The sequence below is a fragment of the Arabidopsis thaliana genome (genome assembly GCF_000001735.4).
Source record: "Arabidopsis thaliana chromosome 1 sequence".
Taxonomy (NCBI): Eukaryota; Viridiplantae; Streptophyta; class Magnoliopsida; order Brassicales; family Brassicaceae; genus Arabidopsis; species Arabidopsis thaliana.
The window spans coordinates 10,303,549-10,329,465 of NC_003070.9; the positions used below are offsets into that span (position 1 = coordinate 10,303,549).

General features: G+C 36.3%; 14 protein-coding genes, 1 long non-coding RNA gene, 5 other non-coding genes and 1 pseudogene across 27 annotated transcripts; 15 read left to right on the forward strand and 6 right to left on the reverse strand.

Annotated features, from left to right (window-relative positions):
• Positions 1-341: 341 nt before the first annotated feature.
• AT1G29435 (uncharacterized protein) lies at positions 342-2,036 on the forward strand (the record flags this gene model as incomplete). The annotated part of the gene is made up of 8 exons (NM_001332858.1): positions 342-346; positions 371-413; positions 715-777; positions 1,242-1,304; positions 1,458-1,548; positions 1,594-1,685; positions 1,859-1,921; positions 1,959-2,036. 8 exons carry the CDS (start codon positions 342-344, stop codon positions 2,034-2,036), a joined length of 498 nt encoding a protein of 165 aa, NP_001322350.1.
• On the reverse strand, positions 959-1,560 carry SAUR63 (SAUR-like auxin-responsive protein family). The gene has a single exon (NM_102684.2). The coding sequence runs from the start codon at positions 1,446-1,448 to the stop codon at positions 1,023-1,025; it is 426 nt and encodes a 141-aa protein (NP_174237.2). The 5' UTR covers positions 1,449-1,560; the 3' UTR covers positions 959-1,022.
• On the reverse strand, positions 2,005-3,047 carry AT1G29450 (SAUR-like auxin-responsive protein family). Of its 2 annotated transcripts, NM_001332859.1 has the most exons (2): positions 2,211-3,047; positions 2,005-2,060 (listed from the first exon to the last, which is right to left on the reverse strand). In NM_001332859.1, exon 1 carries the CDS (start codon positions 2,856-2,858, stop codon positions 2,433-2,435), a length of 426 nt encoding a protein of 141 aa, NP_001319107.1. In that variant the 5' UTR covers positions 2,859-3,047; the 3' UTR covers positions 2,005-2,060; positions 2,211-2,432. The 2 variants fall into 2 exon arrangements, with proteins under 2 accessions (NP_001319107.1, NP_564329.1); NM_102685.3 differs by lacking the exon at positions 2,005-2,060 and having other exon boundaries at positions 2,206-3,039.
• A 756-nt stretch (positions 3,048-3,803) lies between these two features.
• On the reverse strand, positions 3,804-4,698 carry AT1G29460 (SAUR-like auxin-responsive protein family). Of its 2 annotated transcripts, none has more exons than NM_001332860.1 (1): positions 3,804-4,698. In NM_001332860.1, the coding sequence occupies exon 1, from the start codon at positions 4,619-4,621 to the stop codon at positions 4,061-4,063; it is 561 nt and encodes a 186-aa protein (NP_001320397.1). In that variant the 5' UTR covers positions 4,622-4,698; the 3' UTR covers positions 3,804-4,060. The 2 variants fall into 2 exon arrangements, with proteins under 2 accessions (NP_001320397.1, NP_564330.1); NM_102686.3 differs by having other exon boundaries at positions 3,907-4,615.
• Positions 4,699-4,971: 273 nt separating this feature from the next.
• On the forward strand, positions 4,972-6,348 carry AT1G29465 (uncharacterized protein). Its single transcript, NM_001123907.2, has 2 exons — positions 4,972-5,267; positions 6,027-6,348. The coding sequence occupies exon 2, from the start codon at positions 6,078-6,080 to the stop codon at positions 6,186-6,188; it is 111 nt and encodes a 36-aa protein (NP_001117379.1). The 5' UTR covers positions 4,972-5,267; positions 6,027-6,077; the 3' UTR covers positions 6,189-6,348.
• Positions 5,203-5,292, forward strand: AT1G06263. Its single transcript, NR_139047.1, has one exon. It is a non-coding gene; the product is annotated as an other RNA (small nucleolar RNA).
• AT1G06267 lies at positions 5,333-5,409 on the forward strand. Its single transcript, NR_139051.1, has one exon. It is a non-coding gene; the product is annotated as an other RNA (small nucleolar RNA).
• Positions 5,463-5,544, forward strand: AT1G06273. The gene has a single exon (NR_139052.1). It is a non-coding gene; the product is annotated as an other RNA (small nucleolar RNA).
• AT1G06277 lies at positions 5,583-5,672 on the forward strand. Its single transcript, NR_139053.1, has one exon. It is a non-coding gene; the product is annotated as an other RNA (small nucleolar RNA).
• AT1G06283 lies at positions 5,717-5,856 on the forward strand. Its single transcript, NR_139054.1, has one exon. It is a non-coding gene; the product is annotated as an other RNA (small nucleolar RNA).
• Positions 6,349-6,582: 234 nt separating the features above from the next.
• AT1G29470 (S-adenosyl-L-methionine-dependent methyltransferases superfamily protein) lies at positions 6,583-10,599 on the reverse strand. 2 transcript variants are annotated; one of them, NM_102687.4, is made up of 9 exons: positions 10,214-10,599; positions 8,910-9,859; positions 8,657-8,806; positions 8,298-8,568; positions 8,100-8,210; positions 7,834-8,008; positions 7,475-7,744; positions 7,195-7,389; positions 6,583-7,104 (listed from the first exon to the last, which is right to left on the reverse strand). In NM_102687.4, the coding sequence occupies exons 2-9, from the start codon at positions 9,819-9,821 to the stop codon at positions 6,876-6,878; spliced, it is 2,313 nt and encodes a 770-aa protein (NP_174240.2). In that variant the 5' UTR covers positions 9,822-9,859; positions 10,214-10,599; the 3' UTR covers positions 6,583-6,875. The 2 variants fall into 2 exon arrangements, with proteins under 2 accessions (NP_174240.2, NP_001031109.1); NM_001036032.1 differs by lacking the exon at positions 10,214-10,599 and adding an exon at positions 10,143-10,207 and having other exon boundaries at positions 6,697-7,104.
• A 1,686-nt stretch (positions 10,600-12,285) lies between these two features.
• Positions 12,286-13,980, forward strand: AT1G29475 (annotated as a pseudogene; the record flags this gene model as incomplete). The annotated part of the gene is made up of 1 exon: positions 12,286-13,980.
• A 407-nt stretch (positions 13,981-14,387) lies between these two features.
• Positions 14,388-15,163, forward strand: AT1G29480 (uncharacterized protein; the record flags this gene model as incomplete). Its single annotated transcript, NM_102688.1, has 2 exons — positions 14,388-14,561; positions 14,660-15,163. The coding sequence occupies 2 exons, from the start codon at positions 14,388-14,390 to the stop codon at positions 15,161-15,163; spliced, it is 678 nt and encodes a 225-aa protein (NP_174241.1).
• A 1,020-nt stretch (positions 15,164-16,183) lies between these two features.
• Positions 16,184-16,854, forward strand: AT1G29490 (SAUR-like auxin-responsive protein family). The gene has a single exon (NM_102689.2). It carries the CDS (start codon positions 16,287-16,289, stop codon positions 16,593-16,595), a length of 309 nt encoding a protein of 102 aa, NP_564331.1. The 5' UTR covers positions 16,184-16,286; the 3' UTR covers positions 16,596-16,854.
• Positions 16,855-17,462: 608 nt separating this feature from the next.
• On the forward strand, positions 17,463-18,430 carry AT1G29500 (SAUR-like auxin-responsive protein family). Its single transcript, NM_102690.3, has one exon. It carries the CDS (start codon positions 17,742-17,744, stop codon positions 18,147-18,149), a length of 408 nt encoding a protein of 135 aa, NP_174243.1. The 5' UTR covers positions 17,463-17,741; the 3' UTR covers positions 18,150-18,430.
• A 444-nt stretch (positions 18,431-18,874) lies between these two features.
• SAUR68 (SAUR-like auxin-responsive protein family) lies at positions 18,875-19,691 on the forward strand. The gene has a single exon (NM_102691.3). The coding sequence runs from the start codon at positions 19,135-19,137 to the stop codon at positions 19,564-19,566; it is 432 nt and encodes a 143-aa protein (NP_564332.1). The 5' UTR covers positions 18,875-19,134; the 3' UTR covers positions 19,567-19,691.
• Positions 19,692-20,087: 396 nt separating this feature from the next.
• AT1G29520 (AWPM-19-like family protein) lies at positions 20,088-21,278 on the forward strand. Its single transcript, NM_102692.4, has 4 exons — positions 20,088-20,313; positions 20,452-20,671; positions 20,750-20,795; positions 20,894-21,278. Exons 1-4 carry the CDS (start codon positions 20,187-20,189, stop codon positions 20,975-20,977), a joined length of 477 nt encoding a protein of 158 aa, NP_174245.1. The 5' UTR covers positions 20,088-20,186; the 3' UTR covers positions 20,978-21,278.
• Positions 21,197-23,300, reverse strand: AT1G29530 (uncharacterized protein). The gene is made up of 4 exons (NM_102693.3): positions 23,028-23,300; positions 22,177-22,718; positions 21,999-22,097; positions 21,197-21,522 (listed from the first exon to the last, which is right to left on the reverse strand). The coding sequence occupies exons 1-3, from the start codon at positions 23,101-23,103 to the stop codon at positions 22,005-22,007; spliced, it is 711 nt and encodes a 236-aa protein (NP_174246.2). The 5' UTR covers positions 23,104-23,300; the 3' UTR covers positions 21,197-21,522; positions 21,999-22,004.
• Positions 23,301-23,589: 289 nt separating this feature from the next.
• AT1G29535 (uncharacterized protein) lies at positions 23,590-25,568 on the reverse strand (the record flags this gene model as incomplete). 4 transcript variants are annotated; one of them, NM_001332861.1, is made up of 2 exons in its annotated part: positions 23,590-24,737; positions 25,337-25,568. In NM_001332861.1, a coding segment is annotated over one exon (216 nt), but the record flags the coding sequence as incomplete, so codon positions are not given. The 4 variants fall into 4 exon arrangements, with proteins under 4 accessions (NP_001322731.1, NP_001322733.1, NP_001322730.1 ...); NM_001332862.1 differs by having other exon boundaries at positions 23,815-24,737; positions 25,337-25,544; NM_001332863.1 differs by having other exon boundaries at positions 24,484-24,737; positions 25,337-25,552.
• AT1G29540 (LOW protein: protein BOBBER-like protein) lies at positions 23,798-24,557 on the forward strand. Its single transcript, NM_102694.3, has one exon. It carries the CDS (start codon positions 23,891-23,893, stop codon positions 24,296-24,298), a length of 408 nt encoding a protein of 135 aa, NP_174247.2. The 5' UTR covers positions 23,798-23,890; the 3' UTR covers positions 24,299-24,557.
• Positions 25,271-25,573, forward strand: AT1G06287. Its single transcript, NR_139055.1, has one exon. It is a non-coding gene; the product is annotated as an other RNA (long non-coding RNA).
• The last annotated feature ends 344 nt before the right edge of the window (positions 25,574-25,917 follow it).

The following is a 25,917-nucleotide window of genomic DNA, read 5'->3' on the forward strand; positions in this document are numbered from 1 at the left end:
CATTTATATGACAAGATTTAGGTACTGAGACATTATTGAAGAATGCAAGAGGCTGTTGATACTTGGTTAGTAGTCCTGGACATCTAAATCAAATGTGAGTCACAAAAATAATAGATCAAATATATATTCAGGGGACATCAAATCTTTTTTGTGAAGTCAAGGACCAAAAAAAGTGGTTAGAATTAATGGTCACTGATATAGATGGATACAATTTGCATCAGACAAGGAAAGACATGAGCTGGTGAAGCCAAGATGAAGAGCATGTAGGTCCTTAGATTTTCTGGCCAGAAGAAAAATCATCGATTTAACCATACTTCTGTTTTATAGGGAAAATTTATGAAATGCGGTGAATGAAATTTTTTGGTTTCAGAGAAAAACAGTTGGAAGAAACCGTCACATTAACTGATGTTGAAGTTATCTCTATAGTCCACTAGTTAATATTTTGTTGATCAAATAATTTTGGTGCGTACGTAACGTAAGGGTTCAGTGTCATTAAATTTTGTAACGACTTACAACTTACATGTTACAAAGATGCTAGAAGTATCGTTGATACATGCATTAGCTGTCTGCTGCTTATACATGTCACAAAGTACTTTCCTCTGTTCATCAATCAGGTTTTGGACTTTTCCCATTTCTTTGGATTTCAAGTCAAGCTGTTCACTAGAGATGTTGATCAGATTGTTCAATTTTTTCTTAAGCATGACTTTTGTTAAGACTCCAGTTATTCATCCACAGCCGGAAGCTGCTTACCAGATTCTTCAATTTTGGAAAGAATCAGTAACAAATTTTTCTTCTTTCTATTTCTTACATGCTGAAACCATACATGTAGTAAATAGTAAATGTATAAAGTTCAAGATATATATAAGAGTTTTCAATTACTCTCAATAATGGAATATATGAAGTTAGTGAATTTTGAATTTTTGTGAAACAACTTAAATGAGAGACAAAATAAGAATAGTTTGTATTTCTGAAATGATCTGTCTATCTAATCCACTATAAACTTTACAGAAATTTGCTAAACTCTAAAATACAAGCAACTGTTGCGTAGTACTACATTGTTGTTCTTGTGGTTGAAAAGAGCATCTAGCACTTGAGATTGACAATAACAAAGCCTTTTCTGTATCTTCATCCATTCGTCTTTGGATCAGTTTGACGAGATACTCTAAAAAGGCCGAATCGAATGGTAATGTGATTGGTCCTTCCGTTGGGAGACCGAAATCTTCTTCAGATATTTTCAATAGCTCCTGGACAACAGAGTTGCTCAGATAACTTATTGGAAAAGCAAAGCGGATTTTATCCGCCGTGTAAACCACGAAACAACCCTTTTCTACAGTAGAAGAGCTGCTAGTAAAGACACTTGATCTCTGAAATGAGATTCTTTTCCTGTGGAGGGCTGCTCTTTGTTGCCATTTCTTAGCCATCTTCATAAGCTTCTTTGCGTTTATCATCATTTTCAGGGAGAGTTAAAGCTTGAGATTGGAAAGCAAAGTGTGGAGAAAGAAAGAGAAAAGATATGTGAGTTCTGTTTGAAAAGCTCTTTGAATGAAAGTTATGGTTGATGAAGAGTACCAATAAGCTTGTTTCATTATATAGAAGGAGAAACTATTAGGTTTAGACAAGCTCCTGAGCAATCTAACCCGACACAACACATGCTTATGTTTCTACTCTGTAAGGGTCCCAAGTTGGTAATCAATTATGTCAGCTAATCAACTTGTGGACTATACAACTTATGGTGAGAAGACATGATCATGTGGGTATGAACCCTATATGGACGTTTATATGACAAGAGTTAGGTACTTAGATTGATGAAGAAGAATGCAAGAGGCTGTTGTTACATTATATTATGTATATGCAATAGAAGCCAAAAAAATGTCAAACTCAAGGTCTCAGGTTGGTTAGTGGTCCATCAGCTGAATCAAATGTGAGTCACAAATATAATGGATCAAGTACTTATTCAGGGGACAACAAATCTGGTTGAAATTAATGATCCGATAGAGAGATACAAAGAAAGGCATGTGCTGGTGGAGCAAAGATGAAGAGCATGTAGGTCCTTAGATTTTCTGGCAAAGAAAAAGACAGTGAGTCAACTATTCCTGCTAAACTTTCACATTTCCTTGAGATAGATTAAGCTTGGATCATAAAAACATCTCTTGTTTTTATTACTTTTAAGAGATTCATAAGGAAAAAATGACGAATGAAAGTTAAGGCACCATTTTTTATGACTGAGAGTTGCAGAGCATAACAGTTATAGAACCTTCACAACATGTCAAGAAGTTGAAGTTATCTCATTTTTCTCTGTGTACAATGAAAGTTGACTTTGATGAGGCAGTCTAAAAGATAGACATAAAGAATAGTTTGTATTTCTGAAATATTCTGTCTAATCTAATAAAGTAGAATCTTTACAAACACAAAAACTGCTACACACGAATTCTCTAAAATACAAGCAATTGTTGAGTACTACGTTCTTGTAGTTTCAAAGAGCATTGGGAAGAACATCTAGCACTAGAGATTGACATTAACAAAGCCTTTTCTGTGTCTGCATCCATTCGTCTTTGGACCAATTTGATGAGATACTCCAAGAAAACTGAATCGAATGGCGATGTGATAGGTCCACCAGTTGGGAGGCCAAACTCTTCTTCAGAGATCTTCAAGAGTTCTTGGAAAACAGAGTTACTCAGGTAACTTAGCGGAAAAGCAAAGCGTGTGCTGTCTGTCGTGTAAACCACAAAACAACCCTTCTCTGCAGCGGTTGAGCTAGTAGCACTACTTGATCTTTGAAATGAGATCCTTTTCCTGTGGAGGGCTGCTCTTTGTTGCCACTTCTTGGCCATCTTGATTAGCTTTTTTGTGTTCATCATTCTTTTCAGGAAAATATTTTGTAGATCCGAAAGCAGAAGGAGATTTTAACTTGTGTTGTAGAACTCTTTGAATGCAAGTTATGATTGGTGAAGATTCCCACAGGCTTGTTTCATTATATATAAGGAGAAACTATTATTGTTTTAGAGCAACCAAGCCAGACAGAAACACATGCCAGGTTTCTTGTTAGTGATCATAAGGGTCCCAAGTTAGCAATCAATCTTATTTCAAATCAACTTGTGGATTAAAACATACATGGTGAGAACTGAGAAGACATGACCATGTGAGTATGAATCTTGTAATAAGAACGTTCATATGTCACGATTTAGCTGATACAAAGGCATTCAATATTCAATTAAAACCCTTTGATGTTCCCAGGGAAGTAAAATCTCTTAACCTGCAGAAACTTCAACGGTTCCTAAGGGTCTCAACTTATTAATAAACTATGTCTGCAAATCAACTTGTGGACTATACAACTTCTTCATGTGGGTATGAATACTTTATGAACCTTTATATGACAAGATTTAGGTACTATTATATTGATGGAGAATGCAAGAGGCTGCTGTTACAGTATATACATAATGAGAACTTATACATTACAAGAGAAGCCAAAAATTACCAAACTCTTGCATCTGTACAGATTTGTTTGTTAGCATAAGGGGTCCATCGGCTAAATCAAATGTTTGTCACAAAGATAATAGATGAAGTACTTATTACTCAGGGGACAACAAATCTTTTGGTGAAATCAAGGACAACAAATGTGGTTAGAAGTAATGATCAATTAGATACAAAAGAAAGGCATGTGCTGATGAAGCAAGGATGAAGAGCATGTAGGTCCATAAAATACAGCTACAATTTCTGGTAAAATTTCATATGTTCTTGTGTAGTCTATGAGAAACTTGATGTAAGGTAATTCGTAGTGAAAGGCGTTTTACTCCCGCTGCATCATTTTTCTTGAAAGATAGTATCAGAGTATATATGTCTTCAAAGAAGGAGATATGTTTTAGTGAAATGGGTCAAAGATTGTTCTTAAGACCTTAGGCTGAAACTGCGAGAACATGTGACATTGAAGTTAAATTTAGATGAGACAATCTAAACGAGTGAGAGAGAGACAAATATATAGTAGTTTGTATTTTTGAAATGATCTGTCTATCTAATACAGTATAATTTTTTACAGAGGAAAAAATGTCTACACTCTAATTCTCTAAAATACAAGTAATTGTTGGGTATAACCACTCTGTTGTTCTTGTGGTTGCATAGAGCATCTAGCACTAGAGATTGACATTAAAAGAGCTTTTTCTGTATCTCCATCCATTCTTCGTTCGATAAATTTGATGAGATACTCCAAGAAAACCGAGTCGAACGGCAACGTGATTGGTCCACCCGCCCTGAGGCCGAACTCTTCTTCAGATATCTTCAAGAGCTCTTCGAAAACAGAGTTGTTCAAGTAACTTAACGGAAAAGCAAAGCGGATTTTATCAACCGTGTAAACCACGAAACAGCCCTTCTCCACAGCAGTTGAGCTGCTAGTAGTAGTAGTAGTAGTAGTAGTAGTAGTAGTTGATCTTTGGAATGAGATTCTTTTCCTCTTGAGGGCAGCTCTTTGTTGCCATTTCTTGGCCATCTTGAGTAGTTTCTTAGTGTTGATCATCTTTACTAATAGAAAGAGAGCAAACAAAAAAGGGATTGTAAGTTGTGTTGTAGTATAAATCTCTGAAGTAATGAAAGTGGTGAATGATGAAGAATGCTCTAAGCTTTGTTGCATTTTATATATAAAGAGAAAGTATTAGAGTTTTAGATATAATTAAGAGCAACCAAAGAAGACAGAAACACATGCTCTTGTAGTTCTTGTCTAAAGAGGTCCCAAACTAGTAATCAATCATATCTGCTAAATCAATTTGTGGATTAGAAACCATTAACATGGTGAGAAGAAACATGACCATGTGGGGGTATTAAATCAATGTTACAAAGACATTTGAAGGTGAAAGAAAAGATGCGGGTCCTCTCATGTTCTCAGAGATGTAAAAAAACCTTAAACCTAGAGAAATTTTTGGAATACCGGTTTAATTAAATGTAAACCGAACTGAACCGAAAACCCTTATTAGCTACCTGTGAACTGCCTCTTATATAAAGCCGTCGCTGACAATCTCATAGGAGACTCGAGAGAGTCCTAAACTTTCAAAACTAGTGATTATCTTCGAGTCATGTCATGTTAGCGTTTAGGGGTTTTGTGTGTCTATCCACATGTTTTCTGCTTCTATATAAACCCTAACGCTCTCGATACTCTAGTTGTTGTGTAAGTAGGTGTTGTTTTGTGTCTATGTTTCTTCGTTAGCTCAGATTGAGGAAAGTGATGATAAGGAATTGTCGCCCCAGGCTTAATCTGCATCCATTACGATGGTTGTAACATGGTGATTGACTATCTCTGTCTGATTCTTCGAATCTTTTCTTAGATTGTTTTATAATGTTTGTGAATGGATATGACGAAATGGCAATAATGTTTTGTGACACCCAGTCTGATCTTCGTGATTGATCTGCCATATTTTCTGATCCTAATTCTTCTTCAGTTTTGTGGATTTTGATTCAAAGTTTTGATTTTTGAAAGGGAGGGATGAGGATATAATTCCATACGTCTGCAAATCTGAAACACAGTGTTGATACAATTGACATGCACTACCATCTGACCTCTGTTTTATTGTTGTTTTCAATACCCTTTTGTTAGTTGTCTGCAATCAGTGATGAAATTATGTCAAATTCAATGATTATACAATGATTATTATAATCACTAGATCACCATCTTTCGGCTGAGATTGCAGTTTTTCTTTTTTGGAATTATTGTTTGTGTTATTGTTGACGATTTGCCTATGGTATCTGATGTCCAAAGTTTGATAATTGTGTTTGGACATTTCGTTTTTCTTAGGCAGAAAGTGATTTCAGGCTTTGCGACACTGTTAGCTTATCACATAAGCTACCTGTTACTTTTAATACCTGGTTACATCCTATTTTTCAATATCAATGTTGTTTTCGTTTTGTTTATATTCCATCTTGTTTGGTGGTTACATTCCAAATCTTTTTGTAATAGCATCCTCTGTGTTTGACTTTAGTTTGATCTTATGAAGACTCTTTGACTCAATCCCAATCTACTGATGCTTCTGTGTTTTATTGTCAAGTTCATGTAAGCGTGGTTACTTCAGAAAGTGAAGAGCATTGCTTGGACTTCAATGGGATTTACATTGGTATTTACTGGATTGTCAGAGTCCGCCCAAGTGCTTATTGGACTATCTGGAGTTACTCCTATCTGTATCATGAATTCTTATGTAATTTTTCTGTGACGTGTAATGATTATTGTTCCACTGATATTAAAAGATGATGACAGAGTTATTACCCTTTTGAACCTTGTTGGTATATAAGTTAACTTCACTGTCCGGAATCTATACTCTTTTGTTTGGACCCGAAATTTACATGTGACAATTAAGTTTGAGCAAATGAAATACACAATGCTTATGGTTTGATGTGTTGGTCTTTGAGGACCTTTACTCCCTAGCTGGAGTTTTCCAAAATCTGTCACATTAGTGTCTCTTCTCTATGCTTCATATCAACCATTGTCTCCTTTCCCCTTGCCTTTCAGTTTCAGTATCTCTCATCACTTGTTGAGCTTGATTCTTGATAACAAAGATTGACAGAATTGGAATATAAGGACTGTTGTTGGACCAAAATCAAATGACTTTGAACACAATTGTTGGATCGTAAAAGGCTTTGACAGAGGAAGATTGCAGCACTTCTTACACAGAGGAAATGCTTGCTTGAATAAGAAGAATAAGGATTCTATGTGTGTTGTTTAGGACCAAAGCAAAAGCTCATTATACGATAAGATTACACTTTTGTCTTGTATACAACTTTCTTCAATGCAAAAAAGGGATACAAATATTCGACTAATACATGTAAGAAACAATCAATTGGATCGTAAAAGGAACAACTGTCGACTATATTAACCCACACTCTTCTTCGTTTCCTTGATCTCAAGCTATTGCCGACTGAATGGTCTCGGCCTCTGTAGGACGCCACCATGACTTCTGAACAGAGAGCAATCCTTCTCCATCTTTGGAATGTGTCATTCTTACATTCCATTTCATCGATTTCACCATCTTCTCAATTTCTCCTATCGTTTCCATGTCATCTCTTACTATGAAAGTTCCTTGTGGTCTAAGAATCCGGTCTACTTCAGCCATCACGCCCACCAAGTTGCACCTAGAGAGAATTTGTGTATACATAGACATCAAAGTTTGCAATCAAGAATATAGAGATAGAGACAAAGGAGATGAATAAACGTGTATATACCTCTTTTTCAGTGAAGAGAAAAGATGATCAGCGTGAAGGAGGTCGTAAGTCCGAGGGTAAGTGCTGAATGATTCACACCAATCATGATAGATTCCAAACAAACCACGTTCGTATATAATCGGAAGGGTATCAGGTGAGTCGATAGGAACTACATTCATCACCCACAGTTTCAGATCCTTCAATGCAGCAGCAAAACTGAAAACCAAAAAGAGATATCATTAAAAACGAATCAAGAGAGCCAATTTTGTTTTGATGTAAGATAGTATAAGCTTTTGCTTACCCTCCATAGACTGCTCTCATGTCCATCACATTTCTAACATAAGACCAATCGATTCCCATACCGTTGAGGTATGACTTTGAAACAATAGTCTTCCAGCGTTCATGGTCTGCTGTGAAATCCTCTTGTGCAGGTTTTCCATATACTCCTTCCTGAGAATCTAACCACTGAGGAACCGTCTCCACTCTTTCCGGCCAACTTTCAGGCCAAACTGCTCCGCGTTTTGATGAATCTTCTGTTACTTTGTGAATACATGCCTCAAGTGGAACATTCCTGCATCAAACCAAAAATGTTAGCAACAGAACTGCATTGGATTACTATTCAATTGTCAATTGATGTAAGAAGGGAAATAGATAAACTACCAGGCGGCATTTTGATCATCAGAGTCTTTGCAGAGAGGTGGCTCATTTTGAGATCTTTCATTGTAGCATTTATTCGACATTGGCTTCTGGTAAATGGCAGCACCAACTTCATTCAGTTCATCTTTCTTAATCGTCATCAGTTCCCAGCACATTGCCTTTGTTAGCTTCGACATAGCTATAAACAGAGAACACCATCTCACAAGTTAGTTAAAAATAAATTGCCCAGCCTTATCCATGGCCAAAGAAAAGAGAATAAATTTCTCAACCTTTCCATATGCCAACATCTTCCTCAGTCTTCCTATAGACTGGAGTCGCTGACCAGACAAAGAAACCACCCGGCCTCAATGCACGGTTCAACTCCAAAAGTAGTTTACCACCTTCAATTCAGACGACCAAAAAGAGGTTATTTCAATGAAACAAAAAATAAAGACAGAATTACACAACCAATATGAAAAACTTTTTACCTTCGATATGCCAAGGAACTCTACAACGAGCACAATGGATAAGGTCAAAAACAGATCCTGGAAAAGGTAATCTCTTGGTTCCCATAACATTTGACATTGCAGGAATACCACGTTCCAGAGCAAATTGCACCTGTGCCTCGTGTTCGTCTTTGGGTGCAAATGACAAAGCGAGTACATCTCTGTCAAAAAGATATCCCCCAAAGCTAGCAACCCCACACCCAACATCCAATATAACACGAGTCCTATTTCCCCAAGCAATATCAGGATATGACTGCAAAAGTATATAATAATAACGTCAATAGTCAAATGAGAAAGTTGTGTAAACGTTGCATGAAAGATCAATCAATAATAAGTTGTACCTCTTGGAGGAAATCAATGTAGTGAAGAGCACCATTCTTGAATTGAGTACCTCCACCAGGGAATGTTAAGTATTCACCACTCATCTTCACCCAGTTTTGATGTCCCTTGACTTCTGCAAGCTTGGTGTGTGGAATATTGGTGTACCAGATCTGTGGCAACAGAAAACAGAATAATAAATTGATATCATTCACAAATAATATAAAGGAGGATAAGGAGGTTTTTGTCTTCCTTATATGCATATTGAATTTTTACCTTTTCTCTGCTCTTAGGCCACTTGATGGATCGCTTATACCCTTCGGGAAGAGAAACAAGGCAGCGTGGAGACTCCTCGGGACAATGCCTCTCACGATGTTCATAATGCTTTGTCGAATGAAGCTTTCTGATAGCTTGCCAATTGTCAAGGCAAGGGATGTAGTCTGGTCCAGCTGTCACATTGCAGACTTTCCATTTAATTGAGGACACTTGTGCTTTCTTCTCGTTCTGGGATTCCACCAATTGGGTAGACCAAGCCCCACTTCCAGTGCTTGACTCCTTTGTGATTTCAGCCTGGTCACCAGCTGGGAAAACATCCTTACTCTTCTCAGTGCTCTCTTCAGTTTCACCAGCGTTTTCTTCTGACTTCTTCTCGGTGTTTTCTTCAGATTCACCAGCATTCTCTTCGGTTCCATTACTATCCTCAGATTTGTTTTCTTCTGAGCTCTCTTCCAGTTGTGTTTTCTCTTTTTGCTTGGTTTCATCACTTTCTGATTCCGTGTCTTTCTCACCGTCTCCATTTTTTCTATCCCCATCACCATTTTTGTCATCAAACTCCTTTCTTTCCTCAGCCGACTCCGTTTTCTCACCAGAGTTCTCCTCACCAGATTTCTCAGGATCAGTCTTCTCTTCGTTGGTCTCTGTCACAACCTCCGTCTCCTCATTCTTTTCATCCGGAAAACTCTTGGAACCTCGATCAACCTCTTCACTTTTGAAATCACTCTTAGTAGTATCTACATCTTTTGTCCTCTCGTTTGCAGAGAAGTCAATAGACTCAGTTGGAGCAGACCATGAAGACATGAACATCCACGCCCCAACCAAACATAGAGAAACAATTAAAACGATGGTAATGGTTAAGCCATATCCCGATGACTTCTTCCCGTCTACACGAGAATACTTCCCCATTGCCATGATCCTAAACCCACGGCACAATCCCTAGTCACATGCACCTGCAACAACAAAGTACAATGGCATTAGTGACCAGTAAGAGTATCAATCAAAAAGGTATGGTTTTGACGGATTAAGTCCAATGTCTAAGTTTAAGCAAATAATTGCAGATCTAGAAAAACAGAAACTAAACCAAGTCCGCAAGATCATATACCACAATCACACTTGATTTACACGTTTAACGAACAAATCGAACATTAGGAAAACTAAAATCACAGTAGTTTAAAACAAAATTAAGAGCAAAGAGAGTTTAAGAAGTAAAAGGAACAAGAAAAGCTCATGTACATATCCGAATCTTGCATTTGTAGAGATACCCAGAAGCAAGAACATCAAAAGAAAGAGAGAGAGATACTCACCAGAGAAAAAGGGTTGCCTCAGATCTCCCCAAAGAATGAAACTTTATGAGCAGAGAGTAGAGAAAGTTCCAGATCCGGATCTAGTAGAAAGAACCAGAGAGAGTAAGATACAATGATCCTACTAGATTGCAAAGTTTTTATATCGCAGGAGCAAGTGGTGAGTGAGCAGCAATCGTACTAGTTACTCAGCATAGTTACGGTGTTAAAATACCAGAATTTGGATCTGATTTCACACCAAAATTTAAAAATTATCAATTTTGGTTTACGAAGATTGTTTGTTTATTCACTAAACTTAACCCGCCGTCGGTCACCGACATAAAGCGACTTGAGGAAGAAATATTTCTCAGTTCGCACAGGAAACGGCGTCGTTTTTTATGGAGCAAAACAGCTAAGCTCATGAAGAAAACTCGATAAGGTCCATTAGGCCTACTTTTCCTGTCAAATTTAACAACACAAATAAATAAAATTGTGAGACTAAGTTTATCGCAAAGCCCATATCAGATTAATTAACTATTTGGGTCAAAACCCATATAGTCTAAGTGGCTTAAGTATGTTGGATTAAACTTGAAGAAGATAACTTAAGGAATAAATTATTATTGAAAAAAGATATAAAAGCCCATTAGGCCCATTTTTCCTATCAAATTTAACAACATTAAATAAATAAAATTGTGAGACTACTTTCTAGAGTGAGGAGTTTATCGCAAAACCCATATCAGATTAATTAACTATTTGGGTCAAAACCCATGTAGTCTAAGTGGCTTTAACACCAAGGCGGTAGATTTTTAGTAGAAACTCATACAATTAAAAAAATAAAAATATTTAAAAATTAAGATAGATATGAGAGAATCTCTAAAATTCCTAATTTTAGGATCGTTTATACAATTTCTATACGTTAGTTTTTTTGTTTTTTGGATATAAAAGTAAAATATTAATTTTTTTTTTTTCCAGAAACTATATGAACCCTATATAGTAGAAACTCTATAAATTAATACTCGATAAATTAATAAACACGATAAATTAATAAATTTTGTCGGTCCCAAGTCGGGCCAATGTAAAAATTAACCAAAATCGATAAGATAATAAGATAATAATTTTTTTGAAATCCCTATGTAAAATTATAGTCCCAATAATATTATAAATTAATAATCATAGATCTTAAGTTTATATTTTAAGACTCATTTTTATATGAAATTTTTGTTCAAGTTACAATTACAACTTTTTAAAAATACAACTAGTATGATCTTTGTTGTACTCACATAACTATTTGCATATTTGATCCGTCATAGTTGATTTTGTAAAATCTTTTATTTGAGAAAGCATTGCTAAGATTTGTGTAAAGAGAAATTGGATTAAGCTTCATGTTTACGTTCACGTTAATGTCGTAGATATACAGACACAATATCTTGCCGAAAAATAAATTAAAAAAGTCAAAGAAAAATAAAAATCTAACATAAGTATATATGCAAACAACAAAACATATAGAAAATTAAATTAATAACATTTTTAAAAGAATATAGTATTGTATTTACGTAAATATATCTATAAATTAATATTTATTAACTTATACGATAAATTTATTAATTTATAGGATAAATTAATATCACTATAAATTAATAAAATTGCATGGTCCCAACATTATTAATTTATAGAGTTTCTACTGTACGTTGGACGTGCTCTAAGTATGTTGGATTAAGTTTGAAGAAAATAACTTAAGGAATAAATTATTATTGAAAAAAGAGATAAAAGATAGGATATTTAGGAGTTATCTAAGAAAATTTTTGTTTAGGAGTTATGAGTTATCTAAACAATTAGGTTTTGGTTTTAAGTTTCTTATATAAGGAGTTATCGAGATGTGATAGTCCTTATGAGTTTTGTGAGAGAGATTTGAGAGAACCAAAAGAGAGCTTTAGTTTTGAGTTGATTTTCTAAAGCTAATAAAGAGAGGAATTTTTTAACTTGTGTGTTCTGAAGTTCAAATAAGCGGAGATCAAACCGAGATAGACAATGATGCGATTAATACAAAGCAAGAAAATCAGAATGATGAAGGTACTCGAGAAGAAGAGATGGAGAATGTGAACAACAATCCGGTTCAAGTTGAAAACGTGTTGAGAAGATCAGAGAGACCAACTTCAAGACCTAAGTATCTTGAGGACTACGTGTTACTTGCAGAAGAGGAAGGAGAAAGGCTGTTGTTGTGTCTGAATAATGAGCCAAGAGATTTTTATGAAGCTAGAGAATCACGAGAATGGATGCTTGCTTGTGAGGATGAGATTTAGTCTACAAAGAAAAATCAGACATGGGAGTTTGTTGAACTTCCGGTTGGTGCAAAAGCCATTGGCTTAAAATGGGTCTTCAAACTAAAAAGAAACTCAGACGGAAGCATTAACAAGTACAAGACCCGACTTATCGCAAAAGGATATGTCCAGTGATACAGAATCGATTTCGATGAAGTTTTTGCTCCAGTGGCTCGAGTTGAGACAATAAGGATTCTTTTAAACCTTGAAGGGTCAAACAATTGGGAAAATCACTATCTCGATGTTAAGACAGCTTTCTTACATGGTGAGTTAAAAGAAACCGTATATGTCAACACAACCAGACGGATTCCAAGAGAATGGGGATGAAAGAAAAGTTTATAAGCTGAAGAAAGCATTGTATGGCTTAAGACAAGCTCCGAGAGCCTGGAATAACAAGCTAAATCAAATTCTTCAAGAACTACAGTTTGAAAAATGCTCTAAGGAACCATCGTTCTATCGAAGAGAAGTAAGTGAGAATCTTCTAGTTGTGGCAGTTTATGTTGACGATCTATTTATTACAGGAACTAATGTTGCGATCATAGACGAGTTCAAAAGGGAGATGAGCGCGAAGTTTGATATGAGTGATCTAGGGAAATTGACGTATTATCTCAGAATCGAAGTGTGTCAACATGAAGGAAGAATAACTTTGAATCAAAGGCGTTATGCTTTGAAAATTTTAGAAGAAGCTGGGATGATGATGAAGTGTAACTTGCTGAACACGCCAATGGAGTCAGGATTACAATTGCGAGAAAGAGATCGACGCTACATGGTACAGGAAAAACGTGGGCTGCCTTCGCTACCTACCACACACAAGACCAGATTTGAGTTTTTGTGTGGGAGTTTTGAGCCGTTATATGCAAGAACCGAAGGAATCCCACAGAGCAGCAATGAGGCATTGTCTAAGGTATCTACGAGGCACCACCACTCTCGGCCTGAAGTTCAACCGATCGTCAACAAAGGTACCAAAGCCAATAGGGTATAGTGACAGCAGCCATAACGTTGATCCCGACGATGGGAAAAGCACATCTGGTCACATTTTCTACCTTGGAGGAAGTCCGGTTTCATGGTGCTCTCCAAAACAAGATATTGTAGCAATGTCTTCATGTGAAGCTGAGTTTATGGCAGCAACAAAAGCAACAAGACAGGCAACATGGCTCCAAGATTTGCTTAGTGAGGTTACGGGGTTAACATATGAGAAGACTCTCATTCGAATCGACAATCAATCCGCCATTGCACTTACCAAGAATCCCGTTTTCCATGGACGAAGTAAACATATTCATAGAAGTTATCATTTCATAAGGGAACAAGTTGAAAGCGGTCAAGTGGAAGTGAAACATGTTCCTGGTAATGAACAGAAGGCTGACATCTTAACAAAGGCCTTTGGGAGAATGAAGTTTAAAGAGATGAGAGATCTCATTGGTGTTCAAGAAGTGGTTGAATGTGACTTCAAGCTTAAAGGGGATAATGTTGGATTAAGTTTGAAGAAGATAACTTAAGAATAAGTTATTATTGAGAAAAGAGATAAAAGCTAGGATATTTAGAGTTATCTAAATATTTGTTTAGGAGTTATCTAAAACAAATAGGTTTTGGTTTTAAGTTTCTCATATAAGGAGTTATGGAGATGTGATAGTCCTTATGAGCTTTATGGAGAGATTTGAGGGAACCAAAAGAGAGTTTTAGATTTGAGTTGATTTTCTTTAACTTGTGTGTTCTTAACAAATCTAGTAAAACAAAGTAGGCGGCTTAAGTTTACAGTGAGAGAAACTCATATATAAAAGTTGTTGTTTCAATTTCCCATAAAAATAAGAGGAGTGATCAGAGACTAGAACGTATTTCTCCTTGTGCGTTTAAACCCTTTGTTTCTTAGTTCGTCGAGAGATATGAAGATTGCTACGACATCAAGTGCTTTCGATTTGTTGCCCAAGGATCAGAAATACAAAACCAAACGTGTTAGTTACAACGATTTCTCAGACCTCTCCTTCTTACCCGTAGTAAACCCTAAGATCAAGAGACAAAAGAAGACTCTGGAAGAAGAAGTGGACTCAACTTCTAAGGTAATATCGGTCTTCTTAAACCCTAGTTTCCAACCGTTTGTTTTTTAATTTAGGGTGAACTATTTGCTTACGTTTTTTCCTTTTATTAAATCTTTCAGGCGAAATCTAGCAGGACGAGTCTTACCAAATCAGTTACAACAACAACAAAGTTGACAAAACCGGAGGAAACAATCACGGCTTCTTCGAAAGAGTGTCTTCAAGAAACAAAGACGAATAAGAAGCCTGATTTGAGAGACTTGATCGCCAAGGCACAAGAAAAAATCCAAAACAAAAGGGAGATTAATCATCGAAGAGAATACATCACAAGACAGAGGATAGCTGCACGCTTAGCTCTAAACCAGATGGTAGCAACCGTTAGCTTTGACGATCATCTCAACTATCATAGAGAAATGGAACAGCGTGGCTACACATTTATTCAAGATCAAGTTGATAACTTGAACATGTTCAGTTTATGGTCAAGAAGCGATTACAATGGTATCACTAACTCTGTCTTGGAAACGAGCAATACGACAATGCGGTCTGATGAAGATTCATCGAGAAAGAAGCAGCAGATCATCAAAAAAAAGAGCAACACATTCCCTACAGATGTCAAAGAACATTGAATCTGCTGAGAGCAGTAATCAGAGTCAAAGCTCAGAAAGTGTGATCATTTAGATATAGAGTAATACTGTATGTCCGAATACAGTTTTGGTATAATTTGTGTGATTGTGCTCAATGCAATCTACATATAAGCATATTAGATAAAACATGTTTGATATCAATCTTTTAACACGTAGGTTTGAGAATAATTCTGTCTATACTATTTGCAAATTTTCTTGCTTTCTTGTTTTCATATCATAATCAATAGGAAGAGTTGCAAGGTTTTTGATTCAATCCCATTCCACTGATGCTTCTGTGTCTTACTGATAAGTTCATGTAAGCGTGGTTTAGCTACATTACTGGAATATCAAAGTTCCAGCAAGCTAAGTTGTTATTATTGTCTTTGGAGTTGCTCTTATTTGTATCAGACTCTTCTTTAGTAATTTTACAGTAACTTCAATCAAAGACAAAAACCTGTATGAGAATCTTTCCATTGATGTTAAATTCAATCTAGATGCGTTTACTATGTTCTTTGCAACCATAAGAACAACAAAGTAACACTACTAATATAGTACAACACAATGAATAACTTGATGAATATAATGGCAAGTCTCTGCAACATCTTTTGTTAGATTCTCATGAAAAAAAGGTTTTAGACGTTTTAGTTTTCTTTTTCATTCCCAATTTATTCCTTAACTAATCTAGACACTAGGAATCTACTGAAATTTCTTCAGGTTTATGGTTTTAACTTCTCTGAGAACATCAAAGGGCCTACAAGTTCTGCATCTTTCATTCACTTGCACATGTCTTTGTATCTACGCATTTCTGTAAAAGATTCATAATCGTATCCACATGATCACGCCTTTTCCACAGAAGTTTCAATCCACAAGTTGATGAGCAGCATGGTTGGTTAGTGGTTACTAACTTTGGAACCCTTTTTAATCACATACAACAAAGACAAAAGCATGTGTTATGTCTGGTTTAGGTGCTCCAATTTTATCTAACTTAAAATAGTTTTTCCTTATATATAATGCAACAAGCCTATTGGATTCTTCATCAACCATAACTTGCATTCAAAGAGTTATACAAGACAACTTACAAGCCTCTTTTGCTTTCCAATCTAAAAAACACTTCTCCCTAAACATAATGATGAACACAAAGAAACTCATGAAGATGGCCAAGAAATGGCAACAGAGAGCAGCCTTAAGGAGGAAAAGAATCTCATTCCAGAGATCAAATTCTACTACTAGTAGCTCATCCGCGGTAGAGAAGGGCTGTTTTGTGGTTTACACTGCGGATCAAGTACGCTTTGCTTTTCCGATAAGTTACCTGAGTAACTCTGTTATTCAAGAGCTCTTGAAGATATCTGAAGAAGAGTTTGGTATTCCCACAGAAGGACCAATCACGTTGCCATTCGATTCGATTCGATTTTCTTGGAGTATCTCATCAAATTGATCAAAAGACGAATGGATGGAGATACAGAAAACGCTCTTATAACGGCAATCTCTAGTGCTAGATGTTCTTCACAATGCTCTATGCAACTTCAAAAACATACTAGTACTCAGCTTGTGTTTTAGAGAATTAGTATCAAGCAATTTCTTTGTTTGTAAAGATTCTACTGTATTACTAGATTAGACAGATCATTTCAGAAATACAAAACATCATTTTTGTCGTCTCTTTTAGACCGTATCATCATATGAAAGTAAACTTCAGTATCACTTCTTGTCACAGTTCCATCTTTGTGTCATTTTACTGACACATTATTCCAACTTCTTTTAGCACATAATATGTTCTGAAACTGTCTATCATGTAAAATGGTGCAGCGGCTTCAAATTTCTTTAACTCAATCGTTTCATACATCAACCAACTCTGGAACAAGAAATCTGTGAAAAAAGCAACATATAGATTACACAAGAACATGTCGTTTGCACAATCTGAACATAATCGATTGTAGCAGGAATGTTTGACTCTGATGTCTTTTTCCAGATTTTAAGCACACAAGTGTTTGATTTATCTATTTAATCTATTGATTTTAACCAGATTTGTTTTTCCCTGAATAACTTACTTGATCTATTATTGATTTAGCTGATGGAACTAGTAACCAACATCATGGGACCCTTAAGCAAACATGATTTTGGTTTTTGGCTGCTCTTGTCTCCAAGACTTATCTGCTTGACAAGTTATCAACTACACATATTAAAATGTAACAACTGTCTCTTGCATTCTTCATCAATGTATTAGTACCTAACTCTTGTCATATAAATGTCCATATAGAATTTTGATACCCACATGATCATGTCTTCTCAGTCCTCAAAAGAAGTTGTATAGTCCACCAATTCATTTGCAGACATGAATGATTACTTACCAACTAACTTAGGACCCCTCTGACTTATGATCACATAAGAGAAGAAACATAAGCATGTGATGTGTCAGGTTAGGTGCGTAGTAGCTTGTCACAAAGTCTGTCTAAATCTATTAAGCTCTTCTTCTATATAATACAACAAAGCTTGTAGCATTCTTCATCAATCACAGCTTGCACTAATACAAAGATTTCTGCAACACAACTTTTCAAGTAGTATCTTTTTGCTTTCCCAGAGAATAATGATGAACACAAAGAAGCTAATCAAGATGTTCAGGAAATGGCAACAGAGAGCAGCTCTCCACAGGAAAAGAATCTCATTCCAAAGACCAAGTACCCGCTCAACCACTGTAGAGAAGGGATGCTTTGTCGTTTACACGGCGGACAACACACGCTTTGCTTTTCCGATAAGCTACCTAAGCAACTCTGTATTTCAAGAGATTTTGGAGATATCTGAAGAAGAGTTTGGCCTCCCAACCGGTGGACCAATCACATTACCATTCGATTCGGTTTTTTTGGAGTATCTCATCAAATTGATCAAAAGACGAATGGATGGAGATACAGAAAAGGCTTTGTTAATGTCAATCTCTAGTGCTAGATGTTCTTTGCAAAAACAAGAACAGAGTACTCAACAATTGCTTGTATTTTAGAGAATTAGTGTGTAGCAGTTTTTGTGTTTGTAAAGATTCTACTGTATTAGATTAGACAGATTATTTCAGAAATACAAAGTAAAGTATTATTTGTGTCTCTCTTTTAGACTGCCTCATCAAAACCAACTTTCATTGTAAACAAAGAAAAATGAGATAACTTTTACTTCACTTGATGAATCTTTCATTCATCACAATTTCATCAATTGTCCTTATGAATCTTTTGGAAGTGTAATACAAGACTGAGAAAGAACTAATACGAACACGGTATCTTTTCTGATCCAAGCTTAATCTCAAGGAAATGTGAATAGTTGATTCACTAGCTATTTTTGTTTCCTGGCCAGACACTCTTTAGAAACTACTGCTACATGTTTTTCATCTTTGCTTGACCAGCACATGCCTTTCTTTGTTTCTTTCTATCGGATCATTAATTATCACCAGATTTGTTGTCCGATTGTCCCCTGAATAAGTGAAACAAATCTATTATTTGATTTACCTGATGGACTACTAACCAACCTGGGAATCTTATCCTTCACAAAAAAAAAAAAGTTGTACAGATGCATGAGTTTGGTATTTTTGGCTTCTCTTGTATTATATGATATAATGCATCAACAGCCTCATGTTTTCTTCAATAATGTCTCAGTACCTAACTCTTGTCATATAAACGTCCGTATAGGATTCATACCCACATGATCTTGTCTTCTCACCATAAGTTGTATAGTCCACAAGTTGATTAGCTGACATAATTGATTACCAACTTGGGACCCTTACAGAGTAGAAACATAAGCATGTGTTGTGTCGGGTTAGATTGCTCAGGAGCTTGTCTAAACCTAATAGTTTCTCCTTCTATATAATGAAACAAGCTTATTGGTACTCTTCATCAACCACAACTTTCATTCAAAGAGCTTTTCAAACAGAACTCACATATCTTTTCTCTTTCTTTCTCCACACTTTGCTTTCCAATCTCAAGCTTTAACTCTCCCTGAAAATGATGATAAACGCAAAGAAGCTTATGAAGATGGCTAAGAAATGGCAACAAAGAGCAGCCCTCCACAGGAAAAGAATCTCATTTCAGAGATCAAATGTCTTTACTAGCAGCTCTTCTACTGTAGAAAAGGGTTGTTTCGTGGTCTACACGGCGGATAAAATCCGCTTTGCTTTTCCAATAAGTTATCTGAGCAACTCTATTGTCCAAGAGCTCTTGAAAATATCTGAAGAAGAGTTCGGTCTCCCAACGGAAGGACCAATCACATTGCCGTTCGATTCGGTTTTCTTGGAGTATCTCATCAAACTGATCCAAAGACGAATGGATGGAGATACAGAAAAGGCTCTGTTGATGTCAATCTCTAGTGCTAAGTGTTCTTTACAATGTTCTTTGCTACAGCAAGAACAGAGTACTCAACAATTGCTTGTATTATAGGGTTTCTTAAAAGAACATATAGTTTTGTAAATATTCAGATATTTTTATACTTTATACAAGATAAACATTACCACTATTCTCTCAGGAAAAATTAAGTTCACTTTTAAGCTTTACGTAAATGTTGGATTTTCTCTGTTAGTAGTTAGTTAATTACCTAATCTTAGTCTCCTAAAATTTGGATATTTCACAAAAGTACCAACTCGAAATTCTAAAAATTCTTCAAAATCGTTGAGAATTGTTTAAGAATAAATACCATGTCCCAATTGGATAAAAAGCAAATAATAAGGAGACATAAAACTGCTAAAGAATCTAACTTTTGTCTTCTGTAAGAACATCTTAAAAAACTCTTGAAACTTGAATAATACTTTCTACATGTACAAAGAGCAAAGCCAAGAATCTTTGGTTCAATAGATTTTGCCTTGAACTTGAAGCTATGAACTTTACAACTCTCTAATAAACCTTTCTTTTATTATCAGCAGCCTTAACAAGAAACGAACAATGCAAGTTAGTATATAAAGTAGCTTCATTATGCCCCATTCCAAACATAAGAACAAACTTCATCTTCTTCATTCTTCTTTCTTCTCTTTTTGTCCCGCTTTCGTAGTTTTTCAAAAGGCGAAATGGCGGGTGAGCAAATCAAACCTGTTGCCTCTGGACTTCTAGTTTTGAACTTCTGCATGTATGTGATCGTTCTAGGCATTGGAGGATGGGCCATGAACCGAGCCATCGACCATGGATTCGAAGTCGGTAAGAATTTGGTTGAAATTCAGATTTATCGATTCTGATTCCTTACCGTTTCTTGAATTAGTATGCTTTTGGCACAAACTATTTGTTCTTGTTGTTCTTGAACTTCTAATATTTCGGGTTTTTGTAAAACCATGGCAGGCCCTAATTTAGAGCTTCCAGCACATTTCTCCCCAATTTATTTCCCGATGGGAAACGCAGCCACAGGATTCTTTGTGATATTCGCGTTGCTAGCGGGAGTAGTTGGAGCAGCTTCCACAATCTCAGGCCTTAGCCACATTCGTTCGTGGACCGTGGGAAGCTTACCAGCAGCAGCCACAGCTGCAACCATTGCCTGGACCCTCACAGTCCTTGCCATGGGGTAAACTCTCTTGTTTCACAAGCAAACTCATCATTTTTAAAGACATCGATAGTAAAACTAATCATGGCTTTTCAACAGTTTCGCTTGGAAAGAAATCGAGCTACAAGGGAGAAATGCAAAACTGGTGAGACTTTTCTCTATTTCGAACCTTATAGACAAATTTGGAAATCCCACCATTGTTGCCTTCATGACACGTCCATTTTCTGTCATTTTTCTATGTAGAGAACCATGGAGGCGTTCTTGATCATACTCTCAGTCACCCAGCTTATTTACATCGCAGCAGTTCATGGCGTGAGGAGACCTTAAGGAATCATTCATGGGCGTCGGATTTCTTTTCTTCCTATTGTGGCAATCATCCGAAACTCGGGATTGTGTGTGTGAGCGTTTGTATTTGTGTGAGTGTGCTTTATTTTCTTCATAGGAAGCTTAAGATAAATTCATGCATTCTTTATGTACAAAAGGATTAGATCTTGTTTTGTGTGTTGTCACTTTGTGTTCATGGAATAAAATCGAACTTTGAGGCTTGGTTCCGGTCATCCCTCTATATATAATCTAACGAACTACAGAAAGATGATAATAGATAGAAAAACTAAGAATGTATTTCAAAGAATAATCTCATGTTCTAAAATCCATTTGATGAACAAAAGAAGATTGTATTTCAAAGAATAAAAAGAAAGTTTACCCTGTTTTGCATATTTGGTCTTGCTCGTACGTTGCTAAAAGCCGCCCACATTATTATCTATCGAAGATATAATGTACAGAGAAGAGTATACAGACCATGACTCCTAATTTTCGGTTGTCTTTGAGTTTTGACTGTCAAGCGCATCCACCTTTATCTAGCTCCAGCTCATCTGCAGCACAATGCAGAGAAGACACGTTAATACAGGTTTACCATAATAGACAATGTAGTTAAAATTCACACAAGAAAAACCTCATTGATATTTTTAGAAGATTTTGTGACAACCCAAAATAAACAGCGTCAAGGTGGCTCTTAGCTATCAAGACTTTCATGTTCTGATGCATAATTGTGTCTTGCACATCATTCTGTTCTTCGATAATTTGATAGTGTTTTAGGTAGCTACGTTGATTCTAACCAATTTCGGTAACCAAGCCTCTCGGAGAAAGGTTTCAAAGTGGATAAACTGATAAAAACTCTGAACTAAACCGTCTACTTAACAATTCAAGATTCTAACTGCAATTCAAAATGTTTAAATAATTAAGTGAAGTTCTTAATTAGTTCACAAATTGTAGGCCATGTGAGTTCTTAGTAATCAGGAGACTCAACCAGATAAAGTACATCTACCAAAAATCATAAACCAAGACTAACCTGTGTTTATCTATCAGATCCAGTCATAGCATCAAACAAACCGCAGCAGCTTAGCCATGAAGTCCTTCGGACGACTGGTGGACCAGGTAGCAAAAGAGGCTGCATACATGCAGAAGATTCAGCCAACTGAAAAGAGACGAAAAACACATGTATGCAAAAAGGAGAATAGAGATGCTACCTTTTCCTCAGGGGATACTGGAACTTCAGATTTTCTTACGCTCTCTACTTTTTTGCTTGTTTCAGGAGCAGATCTTGGAAGCATAACCACCTTACTATTATTGTTTTCCAATACCGGAGACGGATGATACTCTTCATCTTTCTCAGACTTCTTTTTGACCAAATTTGAGTGTGTTGAGGTCTCAACAAGCCCACTCTTTTCAGAAGTCACTGTTTTGGAGATAGAAACCACAGGTTTAACAGAATCAACAACTGGAGTGATTTCTGTAACTGAATTACCACAAGCTACATTTTTGGCGGGGCGAGTACGGTTATCAGAAGAGGAGTTAGTTGATTTTTCCACAATAGCATTGCCAGTTTTGGGTCCTAGTCCCTGAGTAACACCTGCATCTCTAGATATCTCTTTAGAAGCACCTTTCACCACAGCAGAAGATAGAAGAGCAGATGAATCTTTAGTCCCAAATTCTTGATTTCCTTGAGAACCAGGAGAACTCAAACTGCTATCACTTCCCCTCCCATCTTGGCTTCCATGTTCATCATTTCCTGAGATTAAAAAAGGAACTACTAAGAACACAAAAAGACTTGCAACTTCCAAAAATGATAGGAGAAAACAATCCAGCATTTGATCAGAGTTATAAAAAAAAGTCTTGCTAAAGTCATGAATGAAGCATTGTTAGCTCGAAACAGATATTGAGAGAAGTAATCAAACAGATCTCTCTATACACCAACCACGAAAATAGTTAATTTCTAGGCGAGAAGCTATACTAAAATCCTTCAACACCATTCAAGACATAATCTATCGACCTAACAAACAAACAAATCCTGAAACCAAAATCGAACTACGAAATGTACCGTTGATACTTGTTCCAATCGCTTCCTGTTGCTTCTTCTTCTTCAACGCCTTTCTTTTCTTCGCACCGGACGGCATGATCGATCGGAAAATTCGAATTCGTCGCCGCAAAATGAAATTGTTTCTTCACTTCAAACTTCAAATTTTGTCTCTTCTCTCTCTCTCTCTTGTTTTTTTTTTCCAGTGTGAGTTGGTGTGTGTGTGTGTGGACTGCGTTTTCCTTTTTGTCACTATGTTGGGCAAAACCAGAATCTCCCACAGAGGAAAGAGATAAGGATTCTCCTTTTTTTAATTTTAATTCAACCTGCCTTAATTGAACTTATTCTTTATTCAACGACAATTCATTTCCATTTTTAATCACATTTCCACAATTAGATTGATTATACAATGAACAATAACATAAGATTATTTACCGCCTTCACTTATTTACTGTGATTAATTACTACGGTCAACTCAAATCTGTTGTCACCGACAGCATTAACAATTGAGCAGGTCGCACCATTTTAGGCTATGGTTTGAAATCAGAATCACTGCATTAGACCAACGACGACAAATTAAACAAAATTTGAAATTTGCCCTTTTGTATTACTAAAAACAGAATATCCCTTTTTGTGTGACCTTTCAAATTTTAGTTTAAGAACACTTTTAGTAAGAGGACTTTGTCAGTATAGACTAGTAGAGGGAAGAGCACAATCATGGCTTACCACAAACTTATGTTAAGAGAGAAAAACGTGAAACCCACCTACCAAATTTTCAACATTATGGCTACAAAAGAGAACCCACCTAAGGCACAGAGCAACACAGATCCTGTTTTTGTCTCTCTAATTTTTCTCTCAGAACTTGCTTTCGGTTTTAATAACACGAGATGAGAGCCACTGCATCACTAGTTACATTTAATCAGAAGATTATGCGGCGTTGTAAGAACCTCCTGATCAGAATCACCAGGAGCTGTCCCAGACACCATTACCGGCATTTGAAACTTCGGAAAGCTTCTTCTTCATCATCATCATCATCATCTGGGAAGCAAGGGACCAAAGTGTTGGCTTCATTCTTCCTCTTCTTCCAAAAGAAGAAACAGAACAAGGAGAAGATGAAGCGGCTTAACGAACTCAGGAGTTTCTCGGGTGCCGTCGGTGAAAGGAAGGCGTCAAATCCTGAATCAAGAAAGAAGGTATTCCCATCGTCTTGGCTTTGCCCAGGTAAGGCTCATTCACAAGAAGTCTCACAAGGTCATGATCCACCTAGAGACAGCACAAGCGCATTCCTTCCATGACTCATATGTCAAAACAACGCGAGATCACATGTATAGCTTTCAATTTGATTATGTGGTTGTTGTAGGATATCTCATTGTCGTGATTTCTAACACTAAGACCCTACTCTGACTCTCTCAGGATGTATGATGAATGCAGAGTAAAATTCTTTGTAGTGCAGAAACTTAATAATAAGATTGATGTGTATGATTCAATAAATCTATCGAAAAAACTTTGAATTAGAATCAGAAATGATTATAGTTCAAGAACCCAAATAATTTCCAAACGGAAGAGAAGATAGACATCAAACTTTTTTTATACATCTATCCTACAAGCACGGACCAATGGCTTCATTCCCCTAACCCAACCTGGGGCATAACAACAATACATCTCAACTCACCGGTTCCAACCAGGTGAATATCCTTGAATCAGTTCTTGGCAACATCTCAACTCTATGATGACCTATAACATCAGAAGAAAAGAATGCAAGATATGAAAATGTTCTCAACAAAGAAAGTAATAATATTGAACAAAGGAAACCCAAAACAAGATTACACACTTTATGCAACAGCTCAAACAAACTGAGAATAAGGTTTCCTGAGACCCTCAAGCCTATAAACTTAGATTAAGCCACACTAAATTACTTCATCATAAATTCAACTTTCAAGTTACCACAGCTAATTGGGGTTTTTTGACATTAAGCTTTAGAAATATGGTAAGCCATTACACTTAAGATATACTAAACCAAAGATGACAAAATGACCTAAGATTTGCCAATTTTGTGATTTACAGCTTCCGGTAAATAAAAGATTCAAGCTTCTTTTAGTAATCATATTAACAAATTAGTAACGCATTTCGAAATAATATTACCTAGATACAGGGCAAAATCACCAACACAAAACCATCTTCGTTCACATTTTAAAACCTAAAATCAATGATGAAGCTAAAACCCTAACAATCGAGAAACCCACATAGATAAACGACCAACATTAAAGCATCGAACTAGAAAACCCAACAAAATTGAGATCAGAACCAACAAAATTGAGATCAGAAAACTTTACCATTTCCAAGGAATCTATAGGAGCTTGGAAGAAGTGAAGCCATGGGCGAAACTGTACAGAGAGATCTGGTATCGACAACTAGAAGATAGTCTCTTAAACCCTAAGAGAGAGAGAGATTTAGAGAGCTTAATAAGATGGAGAAAGCGAAAGCGCACAGATATCGATGGAAGAGTGAAAGAGAAAGAGAGAGATTTGTTGCCGTTACGCGAGTCCAAGGTCTCTCTTCGTTTTTGTCGCTGTTTTATTCCTAATAAAAAAATAGAAAAACCCCGCGAACTTGAGTTTGGGCTTCTAATGGGCCTAATGGACCGATACTAGGCTTTATATTAGAACACTCTCTACCTTTTTATTTGATCAGATTGACTCAATTGAGTGTGCTCTTTACTAATAATTTATCTTCTTAAATCTTTGTGTCATGCAGGGAACTGATATAAGAAATCTGTTGAAGAGATTATGAAGAATATTCATTTTTACCTATTCAGAAATTAGGTGCTAAATACCAAAAATTGCAATTAACAGAAACCAATATTAAATCAAACAAAGGATTAGGAAGAAGAAGAAGAGGAAGACTTCCCATTGAA